The 20,107-nt window shown below is 42.2% G+C and overlaps 1 protein-coding gene across 1 annotated transcript; it reads left to right on the forward strand.

The window, feature by feature from the left end:
* Positions 1-13,376: 13,376 nt before the first annotated feature.
* On the forward strand, positions 13,377-15,318 carry LOC111909891 (F-box protein SKIP2). The gene has a single exon (XM_023905661.3). The coding sequence runs from the start codon at positions 13,437-13,439 to the stop codon at positions 15,078-15,080; it is 1,644 nt and encodes a 547-aa protein (XP_023761429.1). The 5' UTR covers positions 13,377-13,436; the 3' UTR covers positions 15,081-15,318.
* Positions 15,319-20,107: the final 4,789 nt, after the last annotated feature.

The following is a 20,107-nucleotide window of genomic DNA, read 5'->3' on the forward strand; positions in this document are numbered from 1 at the left end:
GACTCCTGTGATCTTCGGTTCGATCAAGGAGGGCATTTTGGAGATGATGGATGAGAGACTGAGTACCTTCCGTACCGAGATGGCGGCCGTGATGGGGTCGCGCACACTTACTTTCAGGGAGTTCAGGGCGTGCGGGGCTCCTGACTACCACGGGGCATGGGACCCCATAGCGAGTACCAGGTGGTTGGCGGATGTGGCCAACGCATTCCGCACTAGCAGATGTCCCGAGGGGGACAAGGTCAGATTGGCGTCCTGTCTCCTGAAGGACAGGGCACGTGACTGGTGGGAGGAGGTAGGACATACCATCGGGGATGATACGGCATTGGATGCCATGACCTGGGCTGATTTTTCTACTAGGTTCAGAGCGGAGTTCGCACCAGTCATTGAGGTGCAACAGTTAGCCAGGGAGTTCCAGGATCTTACCCAGACTACCGAGACAGTGGCGGAGATCACCGCCAAGTTCAGGGAGCGGGCCCTTCTTGTTCCTCAGTATGCAGCAGACGAGGAGATGAAGAAGGCCCGTTATCACGAGATGTTGCGGAGCGACATTCGTATGTTTGTGAGCCGGTCCAGTTGCAAAACACTGGACGACATGATTGCTAGAGCCAGAGAGAGGGAGATTGATCTCGAGATGGAGAGGAAGAGGAAACCGGAGGCGGTTTCGGGTGCAGGCAGTGTGGGCAAAAAGCCCAAGGTTTCAGATCACAGGTCCAGGGGTCAGCAGAGCCACGGTCGATGTGGCAAGTGTGGGAGGTTGCACGAGGGGGCGTGCAAGGCAGGGAGTTCCGGCTGCTACAAGTGCGGACGGATCGGGCATATGAGTAGGGATTGTACGGCCCCTGCCACTACGGTTACAGCATCGGATCTGATTTGCTTTCAGTGCAATCAGAGGGGACACAAAAGGTCCCAGTGTCCCAGTTTAGCTGCAGCAGGGAAGGTGCATGCACCCGCCCCTGCTACTTTGAGGATCACGGATGGCCGTCAGGGCCGAGCTGATGCGCCGGTGGCGAAGAGCAGGGCATTTTAGATGACAGCAGAGGAGGCGCGAGCGACTCCTGATGTGGTGACGGGTATGTATATTTCTTTCATCTCTTAATTATTAATATATCGTTTGAATATTATTTGATGGTACGCTTTATTTAGGGTCGTTCTCGGTGAACGGCATCCCTGCTTTGGTATTGTTTGACTCGGGGGCCACCCGATCATTTGTATCGCTTGCGCTTAGCAAGAGATTTAGCAGAGCTCCGGGGGAACTGGATCGTCTGTTAGAGGTGGAGATAGCAGATGATAGGACCGTGAGGGTCGACAAAGTATATAGAGGGTGTTCCCTTCAGATATTTGAGGAGCAGTTTTCAGTGGATTTGGTTCCGATTCCCCTGCGCGGGAATAAAGTTATTGTGGGAATGGATTGGCTAAGCCCCAACGGGGCGGTGATTGATTGTGAGCTTCAGCTAGTGAGGGTTCGCACTCCCAGTGGGGGAGAGATAGTGGTTCAGGGCGAGAGGCCCTAGCGAGGATTGACCTTCTGCTCTGCCGCTAGGGCGAGGCGCTACGTTCAGCAGGGTTGCGCCGGTTATGTAGCCTACGTCTTGGATGCCCGAGATAAGGGCAAGACGACGATCGATGATGTTCCTATTGTTCGAGATTACCCGGATGTGTTTCCCGAGGATTTGCCGGGGATACCTCCTGAGAGGCAGGTTGAGTTCAGGATCGACCTGGTTCCTGGTGCGGCTCCGATAGCCAAAGCACCATATCGACTTGCTCCCCCTGAGATGCAGGAGTTGTCTACACAGCTTCAGGAGCTGTTAGACAAGGGTTTCATTCGACCGAGCAGTTCGCCTTGGGGAGCGCCGATCTTATTTGTGAGGAAGAAAGACGGGTCGCATCGGATGTGTATTGATTACCGGGAGTTGAACAAGGTAACGGTGAAGAACCGTTACCCACTTCCGAGGATAGATGACTTGTTTGATCAGCTCCAGGGAGCGTCTTGGTTCTCCAAGATCGACTTACGCTCCGGTTACCACCAGATGAGGGTCAGGGATGAGGATGTACAAAAGACTGCTTTCAAGACCCGGTATGGTCATTATGAGTTTGTGGTGATGCCATTTGGGCTCACCAATGCCCCAGCCGCGTTCATGGATCTCATGAACCGCGTGTGTAGACCGATGCTGGATCGGTCAGTGATAGTGTTCATCGATGACATCTTGGTGTATTCCAAGACGCAGGGACAGCACGAGGAGCACCTGCGGGAGGTGTTGGAGACTTTGAGGAGGGAGAGGTTGTTCGCTAAGTTCTCCAAGTGCGAGTTCTAGTTACGCGAGGTGCAGTTTCTTGGGCATCTCGTTAATCAGAAGGGTATTTTGGTTGACCCGGCCAAGATTGAGGCCGTGATGCAGTGGGAGGTCCCGAGGTCTCCATCTGAGATTCGGAGCTTCCTAGGATTGGCAGGGTATTATCGGAGGTTTATTCAGGATTTCTCCAAGATAGCAGTGCCGCTCACCCGACTAACCAAGAAGTCGGTAGTTTTTCGTTGGGGGCCTGAGCAGCAGGCGGCGTTCGAGACTCTCAGGCAGAGATTGTGCGAGGCTCCGATCCTTACCTTGCCAGAGGGTGTTGAGGATTTCGTGGTCTATTGTGATGCTTCGATCACAGGTATGGGAGCAGTGTTGATGCAGCGAGGCCATGTGGTGGCTTATGCTTCGAGACAGTTGAAGCCTCACGAGGCTAATTATCCTACCCACGACTTGGAGCTGGGGGCAGTTGTATTTGCCCTCAAGATTTGGAGGCATTACCTGTATGGGGTCCGCTGTACTATCTACACGGACCACAAGAGTTTACGATACCTTATGGATCAGCCGAGTTTGAATATGAGACAGAGGAGATGGTTGGACGTGCTGAAGGACTATGACTGTGAGATCCTGTATCATCCAGGGAAGGCCAACGTGGTGGCCGATGCCCTGAGCCGCAAGGTGTCGGCGGCCCCTATCAGGGATTTGTGTATGAGGATGACGGTAATCACTCCTTTGTTGGAGCGGATCAAGGAGGCTCAGATGGAGGGTCTCAAGGAGGAGAGACAGAAGTGCGAGAGGATAGTGGGTCGAGTAGCTTCGTTCGACTACGACAGTCGGGGTTTGATGACGCTTCATGGTAGGGTGTGGGTACCGTACTGGGGTGGGGTACGGCAGGTATTGATGGACGAGGCTCATAAGTCTCGATTTTCTATCCATCCAGGGGCGACGAAGATGTATCGAGATCTTCGACCTGATTATTGGTGGCCCTGCATGAAGCGGGACGTCGCTTGGTACGTTGAGAGGTGCTTGACCTGCCGGAAGGTCAAGGCGGAGCACCAGAGACCTCACGGCAAGATGCAGCCGTTGGATATTCCCGTGTGGAAATGGGAGGACATCACCATGGATTTTATCACCAAACTTCCCAGGACCGCACGTGGAGTAGATTCGATATGGGTAGTGGTGGATCGGCTGACGAAGAGTGCCCATTTTATTCCGATCCAGGAGAGTATATCGGCGGAAAGGTTAGCCGATATCTATGTGCGAGAGATTGTGGCACGTCATGGAGTGCCGGTATCGGTAGTGTCGGACCGAGATGTTCGCTTCACGTCCAGATTCTGGAAGCGGTTTCACGACGAGATGGGTACTCGTCTCCATTTCAGCACCGCTTTTCATCCTCAGACTGACGGGCAGAGCGAGAGGACGATTCAGACTCTCGAGGACATGCTTAGGGCGTGCGTCCTGGATTTTGGGGGCTGTTGGGATACGTATCTTCCCTTAGCAGAATTCTCGTATAACAACAGCTATCATGCGAGCATTGATCGACCTCCTTTTGAGATGTTATATGGCAGGAAGTGCAGGACCCCGATTTGTTGGGGTGAGGTCGGTCAGCGGGTTATGGGGAGCACTGAAGTGGTGCTCAAGACGACGGAACTGATCCAGCAGGTCCGTAGTAGACTGCAGACTGCGCAGAGTCGGCAGAAGAGCTACGCCGATAAGAGGCGTTCAGACTTGGAGTTCCAGGTAGGAGACATGGTTCTTCTGAAAGTCTCACCTTGGAAAGGTGTCATCAGGTTCCGGAAGAGGGGCAAATTGGGCCCCAGATTTATTGGTCCTTTCAGGGTTTTGGCCCGGGTGGGTCGGGTTGCTTACCGGTTAGATCTTCCTGAGGAGCTCAGTTTGATACACAACACCTTCCACGTGTCGCAGTTGAGGAAGTGTCTAGTGGACGAGACAGCGGTCGTTCCCTTGGAGGATATCCAGGTCGATAGCGGCTTGAATTATATCGAGAAGCCGATAGCAATTTTGGAACGGAAGACCAAGACCTTGAGGAACAAGGTAATTCAGCTGGTAAAGGTGCAGTGGCAGCATCGGAAGGGGTCTGAATGGACATGGGAGGCTGAAGAAGAAATGAGAACGCACTACCCGGAGTTATTCGCAGGTCCAGCCGTAGCAGACTTCGAGGACGAAGTCTGAAACAAGTGGGGGAGAATTGTAACGACCCGTTTCCGTTATGTTAATTAATTTGATTTGGGCTAAGTTTTCAAGAGGGACTCGGCGAGTTCTAGCCTGACTCGCCGAGTCAGGTCGCGCATCTTGTGCACGCGGGAGCCGGCGACTCGGCGAGTCCATATCCTGGACTCGGCGAGTCCGTCCGTCTGGGTGAAACCCTAACTCCCCGGGTTTGCTCACTATTTAAACCCCATTATAGCCTCCATCTCGTCACTTTCCCCCTGAGAGCACTGTGAGAAACCCTAAACCTTCCTCTTGTGAGCTTATAAGTGATCTTGTTCCATTTTGTGAAGGGGTGAAGAAGGAGAAGAAGAAGGAAGCAAGGAAACGAGTTCTAGTGCCAAGATCCAAGATCAAGTGTGAACTTATTGAGGTAATTTCGGAGTTCTCTTCTGGTTTCATGCTTAAACTTCCATTAGAGCTCTTTTAAGGGTTATTTGATGCTTGTTCCAAGCTTTATGCTTGTTTGATTGTGTTATTGAGCCGAAATACCTTTGGATCTGAGTGTTGGGGTGTTGAAGAGTCCAGATCCACTGTCTTTTTGGAATTACATTGCTTATTAGCCATGGATCTACCCTTATGGTGCATATTTTAGTCTTATTTCCCTCATTCATGTGGTTGTGCACGTAAAGTTGGAAACTTTACGTGGTAAAACAGCTTATTGGACCTAGATCTATCATTTGCATGTGTTGGATTCAAGAGAAATCGAGTAAAAATATGTTGCATGGCGGCGACTCGGCGAGTCGGAGGAACGACTCGACGAGTCAGGTTGCGAGTCCCGAGTTCTTCAGTTTCTTCAGTGTCGAGTGTCCGAGGTGAGTTAGGGAGTGGACTCAGCGAGTTAGGAGTAGACTCAGTAATGGAGGGACTCGGCGAGTTGTTCATACAACTCGGCGAGTCCAAGGCAATCTCCTTGAGGATTAAGAACAACTCGTCGAGTCTGTTCATCTGACTCGGCGAGTCGGATGAAGATCATCTGAGTTCTTGGATCCAGAGGGTACTCGTCGAGTCGATGCCACACTCGACGAGTAACAGCATGTAAGAGTTGAACGGAGAGTCTAGGACTCGGCGAGTCGGGTATCCCGACTCGGCGAGTCAGCCCTGAGTAAGTCAACTTTGACCAAGGGTAAAAGAGTCATTTTACCCTGAGTATAGTGCTAGTGATTGATTGAGTGTGTTTATGGATTTGTAGCCGAGGAGATTCAGGAGCAGCAGCCGTTAGCTTTCCGAGCCACACACTCATCTGCTAGCTTACGAGGTGAGTTTCCTTTCCGTAAGGGCGGGTCTAAGGCCACAATGCCGGCCCGTCCAGTTAATAGTAGTTTCCGGACTTCGGTCCGATGTAGTAGTTCGTATGTTGATGCCTTCGTGGTTCAGACATGTTTTATGTGCTATGTGTATGTGTTTATGTTCCGGGCCACGGCCCGATGCAGTATGCAGTATAAATGGTTATGATATGCTATGCTATGTGCAGTCAGTCCCGGACCTCGGTCCGATGCAGGGGACACGGTCCCAGTCAGTTCCGGACTTCGGTCCGATGCAGTCAATTCCGGACTTCGGTCCGATGCAGTCAGTTCCGGACTTCGGTCCGATGCAGTCAGTTCCGGACTTCGGTCCGATGCAGGGGACAAGGTCCCAGTCAGTTCCGGACTTTGGTCCGATGCAGTTTTCGGGCTTCGGCCCGATGCAGTGGGCAAGGCCCAATATGTGTTTATGTGTTATTGTATGGTATGTGGTAGTTTGGGGGAGCTCACTAAGCTTCGTGCTTACAGTTTCAGTTTTGGTTTCAGGTACTTCCGCAAGCAAAGGGAAGAGCTCTGGATGACGGCATCGCACACACCACCGTTTCAGCTTTAGTTTGGATTGATTTAGTTATTGTTTTGGATATAGCATGTTACATTTTCCGCACAGTACTTTATTATCTTTTGGGACATATCACGCATGGTTTATCTATATGATACTCTGATTATAGTTTTGATGGTATTAAAAACGAAATTTTTGGGTCATATTTTTGGGTCGTTTCAAAATCTGTGAATTTCCTTTGAAGAGATGGACTTGGAGCTTGAAGCTGTTGAGAGTGTTATTGGGAGTTTACTGAATGTGAATGAGAGAAGTGGGACTTGGAGAGGAAAGGAGTTCACGTATCTAAAGAGAAGGATAAGGGTGACTTGACATTTGCATGGAAAGCTGGTGGGTAAAGCTTATTTTCTTATGGATAATGTGTGTTTATTTGGGGTTTGCATGAGAAATTTATTTGGGATTTGCATGGGAAATGAGGAATTAACATCACATCATAAAGTCAAACCCCTTTATCCTCTAAAAATCTCTTTAAAATCTTGTGTATTATTTTATATAAATATGTTTAACATAATTGATTTTGGCATAAAATAGGGGTTTAAGGGATCTAAGATATGAAAAATATGAGTTTGGTGCGATTTCCGACGGCAAAATGCCTTAAAATGATGAAATGGTCTGGAAATGGCACAAATCTGAAGTCAAAAGGCGAGGTCCGAAGTCAGGATGCAATTTCCGGAGTCATTCATTACATTCCGGAGCAAGAGAGTGTAATTCCGAAGCCGCTTGCTCAGTTTCGGAGGGCTCTTCTCGGATTCCGAAGTCAGGAGACGGGTCGGTGGTCCGGATCGACCAAGTGTTTCCGAACCGAAGCGGGGCGAGGCTAGATCTCCCGGAGCCAAGAAGGTGCTGAGATGCGAAATTGTCCGGATCAGGATGCTTCCTATATGCGAGGTCCGAAGCAAGGCTTCACCCTTCCGGAGCAGGTGAGATCCGAAACAAGGAGGGGAGTTCCGAAAATGTGCTTCCTCTTGGCTTCTCAGAAGGAATTCCGGACAAGAGGTTTAGGACCTATAGGGTTCCGGACCAAGAGGGTCATTTTGGGTTTTCTCCTCCGGTTTTGGGTTGTTTTCGACTAGGAAGGTACGTAGAGAGATTTGGGAGAGATTCCACATACTTGGAGAGATTTGGGAGAGATTTCATATTCTTAGAGAGATTTGGGAGAGATTTCACATAACTGGAGAGATTTGGGAGAGATTCCACATACTTGGAGAGATTTAGGAGAGATTTCACATACTTTGAGAGATTTCATATTCTTGGAGAGATTTCATACTCTTGGAGAGATTTCATACTCTTGGAGAGATTTGAGAGAGATTTCACATACTTGGAGAGATTTGGGAGAGATTTCACTTACTTGGAGAGATTTCATATTCTTGGAGATATTTGGGAGAGATTTCACATACTTGGAGAGATTTGGGAGAGATTTCATATACTTGGAGAAATTTGAGAGAGAGTAAGATATCTTGGGAGAGATTAAGAGAGACTTTGTCAGGAGTCCTTATTAATGTTTTTCTTCGAAGAGCAAGGTCTTTAGACTTAGTTACATCCCATTTTGAGTGCCATACACCCTCGTAGAGTATTTATTAGTACTTTATAGAATTGATACTTCCCTAAATCAGATTAGGGTTTTAACATTTGAACATTTGGGACTTTCAAGTGTTACTTTGCATTAGGATTTATAGTTGTACATTTGTAAACATAAAGAAATCCCTAACATATAACACTAGTTGAGTTGACCAGATTGACTTGTTGACCTTGACTTGACTTTGACTTGACCTGAAGCTTGCCGATTATCACACATAGACATAATGCAGGATATCACAATACTCAATATAAGCACATAAGATCCTCCGGTCACACAAAATTACCACTTAAGGTAAGTATAGTGAGAATAATCGCCTCGTAAGAAAACGGATAACCTCGAACTCAAATCACCGGTTTAGCCTCCACCTAACACATACGATAATTATTTCTAATTAATAACGGCTCTCAAAGAAGCTAGACTAACCTTTATACAAACTCACATAATGATAAAAGACAATTTTACCCTTCCATTGCCGTAATAGTCCACAAATTGATCAAACCCTAAAAGTCAATTAAAGTCAACGGCAGCGCGTACGTTGCGCGTACCAGCCCTCTACGTTGAGCGTACTCCATCGCCATGCATGCATCGGGGATTCTCAACCCTACACTGCACGTACTGGGATTACGCTCAACGCACGTCCCAATTTTGCTCTTCCTACTCATTTGGTCTTAATCCGTTAAGACCTTAGCTCAAATATCAGATCTGGACTCCTTAAAGGCTCATACTCCATAAAGTTTGTGACTTTAAGCCTTTGCATGGCTGATAAAGTCACAAACACCAAAAGTGTCACTCTTTATTCTCAAGAATGCTCATATCTGATGCATGGGTTGGTTTAAACGTCCAAGTCTCGATTTTTATGATTCTACACCACTAAAAACACTCAAAGGAGCTGATAATAATCTTTGGAGTTCAATATCTCATAAAGCATCCAACTTTGGGACCAAAACCTCAGAATGAACTAAAATGATGCACAAATCAAAAGGTTGAGAAAGCTTTGAGCTTTATACCTCTATCTGACACTCCAACCACACATAAGCTCAAATCTAAAGTCTGGACTCCCACTCCTTCCTCTTTAAAGCTCCTTCTTCACTCCAAAGAAACCACAAGAACACTTAATAGCTTACAAATGGACACACAAGCTTAAGGGATGAGAAATTAGGGTTTGTGAGGGTTGATGTCTGGGAATGGTGGCCAAAAATGAGGCCATCATATCCTTTAAATAGGGACACACCCTAAATTAGGGTTTTCACTCTGGGCCTACTACGCCCAACGTACTAGGTGACTTCCGCGTAAAAAACACGCACATGAGTACGCTGAGCGTACACACGCGTACGCCCCGCGTACTCATTTACCACCTTTTCTCAAATAAAGGGCCAAACTTGACAATTACCAAAAGAACATGGGTTGATGATGTAACATCCCTAAAATTCATGACCAAAAATTTCATTTTTAAATAAGTTAATATAAAACCATAAGTAATAAAACTTCCATAATAACATGTCATGTCAAAACCAAAGTAGAAATAATAAAAACATGTTATCATAAAACAATATCAGAGTGTAATCCCAAAGATCTCGTGTGTGGAAAACCATAGTGTGATGCGCTGCGATCGAGCCGACTCCTTTCCTTTGAAAACGAAGTACCTGAAACCAAAACTGAAAACCGTAAGCACAAAGCTTAGTGAGTTCCCCCATCCTACCACATACTATACAAATCACATACTGTCAGGCATACTAGGGTGCTCGACCTACCCCATGTCAGGCATATCTGGGTGCCTGACCTACCCTGCTGAGCACACCGGGGTGCTTAACCTACCTATGTTAGGCATACCTGGGTGCCTAACCTACCCCTGTCAGACATATCTGGGTGCCCAACCTACCCCTTCTGTCCTGCCGACCGATAACCGGGGACTATTTCACCCCTACTACTACCACATAGTATAATATCACATATATCATAATTTGTCTAGCATAGTTGGGTACTAAAGTACCCCTTCGGCCCTATCGACCGGTAACCAGGGACTAGTCCTCCTACTACCACTATCACATAACATCATATCATGCTAGCACATAAAACATATTAGACAGTGGCTAACCAGATAATTATCACAAAGACAATTATCTAACAAACAACTCCTACTAGTGGGCCGACATTGTGGCCTTAGAACCACTTCTACTGGAAGGCACCTCACCTCACACTACTGAAGTCCCGCATACATAACCCCAGCTGCTGGATGACAGGTTCCCGAACTGTCAATATCAAAACATCACCCAATTAGGTTCCAACACATAACCATAAGCCCATGCTTGGGGTAAAAGACTACTTTACCCCTCTCTTAACTTGATTGAAGCCCAAGGCCCAATCCAAATGCCCAAAAGTCAACTATGAGTCAAAGCCCAACATATGGCCCAATTTTCCAAATTGGCCCCAAACCTTTACATGGTCTTATTCTAAGGCCCAACCATTTATTTTAGTCTAAACATGTGGCATTACAATGGTCCAATATCTCAAAATCATCAAGGCCCAATTATGGCCCACCTATGGCCCAATTTTCCAAATTAGGCCCAACCCCTCATATGGGCCTTACCCTAAAGCCCATTAAATTATTCTAGTCCATATGATTGTTCTTGGATGTTCCATAAATATCCCAATCACTAAAGCCCAATAGAAAGGCCGAACTCAAGGCCTAAGTGAAATTAGGGTTTTCACATAAAATAACGATTAGGGTTAAGTGTTTCTCACTTAAACCATTAAGGACTTAATCCATTAAGTCCATCACTCTATTAGATAAATCATATGGTGTAATTGGGCTTAATACATAGTCCAATTCTAATGGCCCAAAATGCAGGTCCTGATAAGTCCAAGCCCATGATTCCAAAATAAGGGTTTTCTAAACCCTAATTAGGGTTTCCCACCCAATCATAGCCCAATAGGCCCAAAACTAAATCTTTAAGCCCATTAGGGTTTCATTAGGTCAATTACGGTTTTGCTAGTCTGGCACCACCCACTACCACCTCGGGTAGTGGTGGTCAACGGCGGCTCACGGCGGCGGCCACCAACTCACGGTGGTGGTTAGGGTTTCTATTCCATTTTGTCCAAACATCCAAGAAAAATCAACTACATGCAAGCAAAAGCACACCGCCACCCAACACGACGGTTGGTGGCGGCAAAAGGCGGCAACCACCACTTTATGGTGGTGGTTTTGAGTATTCCTTGGTTATTCTGTTACAGATTACATCATATAAAGCAAAATACCAATAACACACACACACACACCCACTAAGCTAAACACACACACACACAACCACCCTCGTGGTGGCCGACGGTGGTAAATAGTGGCAGCAGCGGCAATCACCGGTGGTTTTCGATGACAACCACCATTTTACGGTGGTGGCGAGTTTCGATGAGTCCCTACCCAGCAACATACGTCCATAGAACCCTAGCCGTCACGAGCTCCATGTTGAGATGCACTCCAATCTCAGCCACTTCTCGTGGTGGCGCAAAGCAACCGGGAAGGAGCACCAGCCGCCCGGGATGATCAACGACAATCGTGCAGTAGCAGAAGAAGGCGAAGAGGTGCGATGCAATTCTACCGGTCGTTGGGAGCAGCGACAATAGGAGGAAAGAAGAAGATGACACCCTTTCTTGGTTCTCGTCGGTAGCTGGACGGCGACATGCTGGAGGGTGGCTCTTGTCAACGGCATGGACGTTGGTGGCCACTCAGATCTTCGTCTGGCTGTAAAACATGAAGGAATCAGGTGGCGGCTGGAGGAGAACACGAGGATGGTGAAGTTGACGGTAGGGAATAGTATCCCTAGGGTTAGGGTTTGTTCGTCCAAACATGGGAGGGAAAGGATGCACCGGGTTTAAATCTCGTATCCCATCCAAACTTCCTACAAATTTGACACAACAAGTCCCTCCTAACCATATATTTTTCAAACTAAGCCCAAAATTTTACCAAACAGCCCCATCCTCTAAAATCTTTACAATTCAGCTCCCTATGTTACCCCTTTAGCCCCCAATATCTTAATTATGACATATTCAGCCCTTACACCTCTTTTCCTTTCATAATAAGTCCTAGTAACTACTAAGCAACCATTATCTTCAAAAATCCTTTCAAATTAAACCCATAATTTACTAAACAATCCTTGACCTTCAAAATTCTTTACAATTTAATCCAAAAATTACATTTTAACCCCCGACTTCTATAATTGTGCTAGTTAACTCCTCGAAACCAACACCCTGCTACATAATTAATGATTTTAGGGCTACTATACATTCATTAATTTATTTAATAAATAGGGTGTTACAAATGAGGTATACCTGATCTAAGGATGTTACACGCACACACACATAAAAGTTTCTAATTTGGAACATGTGTGTGTGTATGTGAAATGAGGGTATCAAAGTTTAAGCGAATATGTGTTTTGTGGTCTAGCCAAGGCAAGACTAGCTGCTACAAAGATTTTACTACTGTCCTTGGTAAATTGAGGTACAAGTTTAACATGAGCGTGTTGAGGTGCATGATTCAACAGAAAATGAGTATTAACGAGAAAGGTTGTCCCATAAATTTAAGTATACCCGATTATTATTATTACATATGTTTGGTTGTTATCCCAATACTTAGACTAATCTTGAAATCAAAAGAAAATATACAATAATTTTGTATGAATTTCATTTTGCAATCATAGAGTAATCTATCTTCCAATAAAAGCTTTTCAGACAAATTTCTGAAGTTTTGTTAGTTTTTTTTTCATTATATAGATACTTTTTCTAAATTTCATGGCTTTAAAACTGAATATATAATGTTATCTTAAAAAAACGAAAAAAAAACACTCATTGAAAAAACAAACCATTTTTAATATATTAATAAAAGGGTTATTCCAAAGTTTTAGCCGAATTAACGAAAAAGTCTCAATATTTTGACGAGTTAACGAAAAAAGCCTTAATACTGGCTAAATCTACGAAACCAACCACAAAAGGTTATTCGGAAGTTTTAGCTGGTATTTTTTCCTTTTTGTAAACAAAATATAATTTGGGATTAAACCGTAAACTAGTCTATAATTTTGGAACTTTATTTGAGATTTCCCTTATATAAACGATAATATATCTAAAAAATATTGCAATAAAACATAGATTACTCTTTCATAACATTAAATTTAAAGTTTTAAATAAGATAAACATTGGCATTTTACAGTTTACATGTTAGCATATGTATTAGCATATAGTCCAAGTGAATCATCCAAGTCTACTAAAAGGTTAACATATGGGATAAAGAGACTAACCCCACCGTCCATGATAGCTCGGGTCGGTCGTATGAGACCAAAAGCCGTCGCCGTTCAAACCCATTAACCCGTTTGACGGGTCTTCTCCCAACCCGTTTTCCACGAACCCCCTTTTTCAAAATCCATTATGTATATTAAACTTCCTAAATCGAAGAAGCAAAAACAATAATTAACCATATTACTTCCATCTGGATGGGCCAATCTTCTTCCTCCCACTCGCCGTCGCCGGCGGGATCAACCCACCACCACCAGCGGTCCATCACTAGGTCATCGTCTTCTTACTCTGCCCGATCGGAGATTCTTGGTTTTAGGTACTCGAAAGAGGAGGCGTGTTTCGATTTCCCGGATGCAACCACTTCTTTTATCGACTATACATCTGAAATTCCCGATGATTGTTTAGCCGTAGTTTTCCAGTTTCTTAGTGCCGGCGACCGGAAGCGTTGTTCCCTTGTATCGCGAAGATGGCTGCTCGTCGAAGGCCAGAGTCGCAACCGCCTTGCTATAGACGCTAATTCGGGACTCGTTCCTTTTATTCCGTCAATTTTTTCTAGGTTTGATTCTGTTACCAAACTCTCGCTCCGATGTGATCGTAGATCTGTTAGTATTGACGACAACGGATTGATTATGATATCTCTCCGGTGCCTTAACCTAACGCGGCTGAAGCTGCGTGGATGCCGTGAAATTACCGATGTAGGTATGGCGGCGTTAGCTGAGAACTGTAAGGGATTGAAGAAATTCTCTTGTGGATCTTGTATGTTTGGTGCTAAAGGAATGAATGCGCTCCTCGATAAATGTTCATCTCTTGAAGAACTCTCGGTGAAGCGTTTACGCGGCATCAACGACGGTGTAACGGCGGAGCCGATTGGTCCTGGTGCCGCTGCTAAGTCGCTCAAAACCGTATGTCTCAAGGAGCTTTACAACGGCCAGTTTTTTGGCCCGTTGATTAGCGGTGCTAAGAATCTCAAAACCTTGAAACTGCTCCGATGCTTAGGCGACTGGGATAGCTTGATGGAAATGATCGCTGTTCCAGAAAATTCTCTTGTTGAAGTTCATCTCGAGAGGCTTCAGGTGAGCGATATCGGTCTCTCGGCGTTATCAAACTGTTCAAAACTCGAAATCCTCCATATCGTCAAGACTCCAGATTGTACTAATGTCGGAGTTATTTCAATAGCTTCACACTGCAAGTACTTAAGAAAACTTCACATCGATGGCTGGAAGACAAATAGAATAGGAAACGAAGCTCTAATCGCCATTGCAAAAAACAGTGCAAACCTTCAAGAACTTGTTCTAATCGGAGTTAATCCCAGCTCAATAAGCCTGGAAGCCATTGCTACAAACTGTCAGAAGCTTGAAAGATTAGCCTTATGTGGAAGTGAAACAATAGCAGACACCGAGATTTCTTGTATCGCATCAAAATGCGTTGCTTTAAAAAAGCTATGCATCAAAGGTTGTCCTGTATCCGATGAAGGGATCGAAGCTTTCGCATGGGGTTGCCCAAATTTGGTCAAAATCAAGGTGAAGAAATGCAGAAACGTAACATATGAAGTTGGTGATTGGCTAAGAGCTAGACGTGGATCATTAGTAGTCAATTTAGACGTTTGTGCAGTTGAAGCTGAAGCTATGGATGCAAGTGCTAGTGATAATGGTGTTCAAGAAGACATGGAAATAACCCACGTGGCAGTTGCTCAACCTCATCCTCTAGCTACTAGCAATAGTGTTCGAGGATCCATTTTCAAGACAAGATTCGGGCTCTTTGGTGCAAGAGGTATTGTAACTTCTACTTTTAGAAGGTTCTCAAATGGTAATACCAATACCAGTTCTAATGGTTGCTCATAAACTGTATCTCACTTTCTAAACAACATTTGAATTGATCAACATTCAACACCTGTTTCTATTTCTTTCTTCTTCTTCTTCTTCTCAATTTCTGATTTTTTATTAAAAAACACTGTTAACTTGTAGCAGAAAAAGGGCAAATGTAGCCACAATTTGTAATGGGTTCTGATGTTAATATATGTTACATTTTCTTGTACTGATGTTGTTTTCTGAATGTTAATGAAAAGATTTTTGACCCAAAGTAGTTGACTTGTTCAATTTCTTGTGATTTTTATTTTACAATTTGGTATTGGTTTGCTATCTGTTTTTTGGCACTTTTCTTCATCTATATCAATTCTTCAAGTCGATTTTGGTCTCTTGTGATAACTTTGGATGTTAATGAAGATTATGAATAGTTGGATGTTAAGAGAATATTTGACCATTTCTTGACAAACAAAAGGGGACCTTTATTTCTTCATTAACTTTTGTTTGTATAACCGAATTATATATATATATATATATATATATATATATATATATATATATATATATATATATATATATATATATTTTAAAGGAAAATAAACAAGACTCGTGGTGTTTAGTTGATCAGGTAATGAAGCCTAACGCAAGAAGCTTTCTTCAATGTATAATATAAGTCCACTTGCATAAAGTACAAAATTTTGTGGTTGATTAAGTGATTGTATTTCCTATGGTGGGAAGTGGTGTTTATGTGGCGTTGTGCTAATGTTATGTGGCGTATCTTTGTTGTGTTATGGTGTTATGGGCAAGGTTTTAAAAAAGCTCGCCATGGCACGCCACGGTTCCAAGGCTTGCACCTGCCGCCAAGCTTTGTCAAAACGTTGTCTTTGCTCATATATATGTATAAAAATAAATAATAGTTGAAAATACATATAAACCTATTAATTATATAGAAAATTGTCGTCTTAAGTCACTTCTTACAATCGTCATGACTCGCCAAGGCTCGGAAAAGCTTGAGATTTGACATTGTCGTTATGTCACACCTTACGTTATTTAGAACTTTGGTTATGGGTATATCTCATAAAAGCAAGTACGAATTAATGGTGAAAAGTAATTTTGCCTATATTTTTTGATGAAAATAAGAATTTCTATTCTATTCCTGTTTACCACTTTTCAAGAAATAATCAATAGTTTCCAAATCTTTGGTTATGGGTATATCTCATAAAAGCAAGCACAAATTAATGGTGAAAAGTAATTTTGCCTATATTATTTGATGAGAACACTTTTCAAGAAATAATCAATAGTTTCCAAATCAACTAAATCACTATCAATTTATCAATTTAAATAGTTTCCAAATCAACTAAGGCCGATAGACATCTATTCACGTCCAAACAATTTTTTCTGGCTAAAGATGTCAACGGCGGCAAACGGGACGGGGATTGCATCCCTTGCTCTCGCCTCCCGCCCCCAAAATTCTTCCATTCCCCCACCCCTGCCCCCTAAATCTCCATCCTTTCCACCCCCGCCCCCACCCCCGAATTCCCCTTCTTACCCGCGTCCCCGCTCCTGTTCCCCCGCCCCCAATTGATTTTGGGCTATCTTATTTGGGTTAAAAAAAGTTCTTGTTTAGGCTAAAAGAAACTATATTTGGGTAACAAATAGTTATTTATAACATAATTTTACATGTTACAAACATCTTAAAAACATTTTTTGGTTGAATTTTAGTATGTAAAAATCATTCTAATGTTTATTATATATATATATATATATATATATATATATATATATTAACGGGGCCCCCATGTGGGTTTCGGGACGGGATAACCAACCCCCGCCCCCGCCCCCGAAAATAAAACGGGGGTTAACCATGCCCCCGCCCCCGCTCCCGTCCCCGATTTTTTTTGAAAAATACCCCCAAACGGGACAGGGCCCCCATGGGATTGGGGTCTCACTGGACTTTTTGACATCCCTATTTTTGGCTGAATGAACCGGAAAGATTGTTTAATATGCACAAAAAATGAGTCTTTTCCAGTAAGATATGTCTTTCCAAGAAAGCTTCAACACCATATCTTTATGGTTGAATAAGTTAGAAAGACAATTTTGCCCAAACCCTACTTCTTTCTTTCTTGGATTATTAATTTCTTCTAAATATTTTTTTAATTTCTTTTTTTTTATTATTACTTTTTTTTTTTTGGATTATTATATTAATAAATATTATTTTTAATATATAATATTTATGTATTAATAAATATTGTTTTACTCGATTATTAATTTTTTTAAATAATTTTTTATTTCCTTTTTATGGATTAATTCTTTTAATTGAATTATTATTTATTAATAAATACTATTTATAAATATATAATATTTATATATTTATAAATATTACTTTATTGTATTATTAATCTTTTTAATTATTTTTTATTGAATTAATTCTTTTTTTGGACAGCATCACCATCATCCTAATATATTTAAAAAAAATCGTTCATCCGACCACTATCTGACATAAACCGGTCAAGAATCACATGTTGAGTTCTATATATATATATATATATATATATATATATATATATATATATATATATATATATATATATATATATATATATATATATATATATATAAATCCTAGAAAGAATGACAATGTAACATCAACTTGAAAAAAAAAACTAAAAACAACTTAATTGACATTTCTATTTTGATTTTTAAATGATTATTGTGTAATTTTGATTTTGTATGACAATTTGTATGTTTTTATAATTATTCAGCAACTTAATCAATCACAATATAGAACAAGAGAGTAATATCGTCATTTTTCATTATTCAGCACAGTCAATCAGATGTACAATTAAACAACATGGTTTCTTTCACAGTCAGAAAACTTTTCCATACAACACTTTCCCCGACAACATTTTTCCGGACAAAAACTATCAAACGGGACCTAAATAACTATCAATTTATCAATTTTGCATAGGACCATTTGCAAAATTAGCAGCCATTCCGAAGATGATGTCATCTATGAAAAGCGGGTAAATATTTAAGTGGGAAAACTCGATTTTTTAGATGTACAAAGATTGATGCCCGTATGTAAAATCATCTGAGAAATTGATTTCTATCTATGATTTCGTAGATGGAGTCTTCGAAAAGACTGTTTTTTTAAGCTTGTATTTTTCTGTCATCCATACTACTAAATCTGACCACCGTATTGCGAAATATGATATTCAGAATGTGAAATCTGACATCCGTATTGCAAAATCCGAAATAATCTAGTGAATTTAAGAGAAATAAGTAATGATTATTTTATAAGATCTACTTTCGAAAAATTAAGATATTCAACATAAAGTTGTCTATCTAATATCATTTCTATGAGAAAAAACATGGCTTCAAAAATTTCAGATTATTTTGTCGTTGCTTGGATTGGCGGTTTATGACAACCAAAAAATGATAAATGCAAATACGTTAGGCATTTTGTTAAAATTATAGTGTAGAATTTATGTCATATATAAAGTTCCATTAATTTATTAAATTTGGTAAAATTAAAGATAAGTTGGAAAAGAGACAGTTTGTCCTTTCAACATCATACGTTGAAGTATGTTATATAAATAATCGGTAATTGCGACGTGAAACACTTAAAAATGTTATTTAGAAGTTCTCAAATGTTGATCATCTGTATTTGGTAGATAATTGCTCTGGTGGAACATACTTCGACTATTCAATACAATGCAACACATCAATCAATTGTTGGTGGGAACGGATCCAACTGAAAAGGCTCTGGTAAGAACTGGTCTAGTGGAAAAGATAAAAACAATCAATAAAGTAATTTTATTTCTCAAAGTGGTCCTCAATATCCCACTGGATATCTTGTATATGAAAAACTAGTACAACGAAAAATTCATTATGTCAATCTAGATATTTATAAGTACTTTGGCGATGATGATGTTTCTATATGTAACAATGTTGTTCATACACCTCATGATGTTGGTGAAGACGAAAATACATGTGTTGGTAACAAAGATGATATATTGTCATATATATGTTGGTCAAGACGAGGATACAAATTACCATGATAAGCACTTTTGTTGGTAGATGATACTAATTTACTTCTTTATGGCGAGCTAATATATTTTTATATATGCTTATCTGACCTTGAGAAAAGTGACACTAAAATTGAATGGTTGGTTGATGAGTATATGAAACATCCCAAAATTTAAAACCAAAATTTTTTGTTTTCATATTAATTAGAACATCAACCAAACGTGTTCATCAAAAGCAAAAGGGGAATTCATAATGTATTCATAATCATCCAAAACACATCATAGTCAAATAAGTGAAAGTCATGGTGTGTGCGATGTGATCATCCCGAGCTCTTCCCCTTCAATTCGGAATTACCTAAAACATAAATTAAAAATTGTAAACATGAACCTTAGCGAGTTCCCCAAAATACCGCATATCATACATATATGCTAGCTCAAGGCTGTGTCAGGTCTATTTCACCCATGAGTCTATTTCAACTCATATACCAGCTTAAGGTTGTGTTGGGTCTATTTCACCCCCAGCTCTATTTCAACTCATATGTCAACACAAGGCTATACTAAGTCTATTTCACTCCCGGGTCTATTTCACCCCACACATATATAGCAAATAGGCTCTCAGGAATACAACACATACAACAGGAGTCACAAAGACTACAAGCATATAACATATCCTAGTGTCCTACAGTTTATTGAGCAAACTCACCTCAGTCTGTTGTCAGTCAATAGATGCTCGAGCGGCCTAGCCGGAGAATCCCCGCACTAACCAACCAAATAAAATCTCAATTAATAATTGGGTCATAAACCATAACCGATAATCTACTTCAGGACCATACCTAGGGTAAAAGACCATTTTACCCTTTTCTCACTTGGCCCAATATCTGAGGCCTAAACTCAATGGCACTAAAAGCCCAATAGTGGCCCAATTCCTAAATGTTACCCAAAGCTCAGTATGGGCTTAAATCCAAGAAGCCCCAAACTCAGAAAGGCTAGTAGCCCAACAAAGCCCAAAACCCTAATAGTCTAAAAATGGCCCAAACC

Source organism: Lactuca sativa, chromosome 4 (assembly GCF_002870075.4).
Source record: "Lactuca sativa cultivar Salinas chromosome 4, Lsat_Salinas_v11, whole genome shotgun sequence".
In the NCBI taxonomy this organism is placed as follows: Eukaryota; Viridiplantae; Streptophyta; class Magnoliopsida; order Asterales; family Asteraceae; genus Lactuca; species Lactuca sativa.

Coding starts and splice junctions, on each gene's coding strand:
- LOC111909891 (XM_023905661.3), top strand. CDS start 13,437: ATGGGCCAATCTTCTTCCTCCCACTCGCCGTCGCCGGCGGGATCAACC.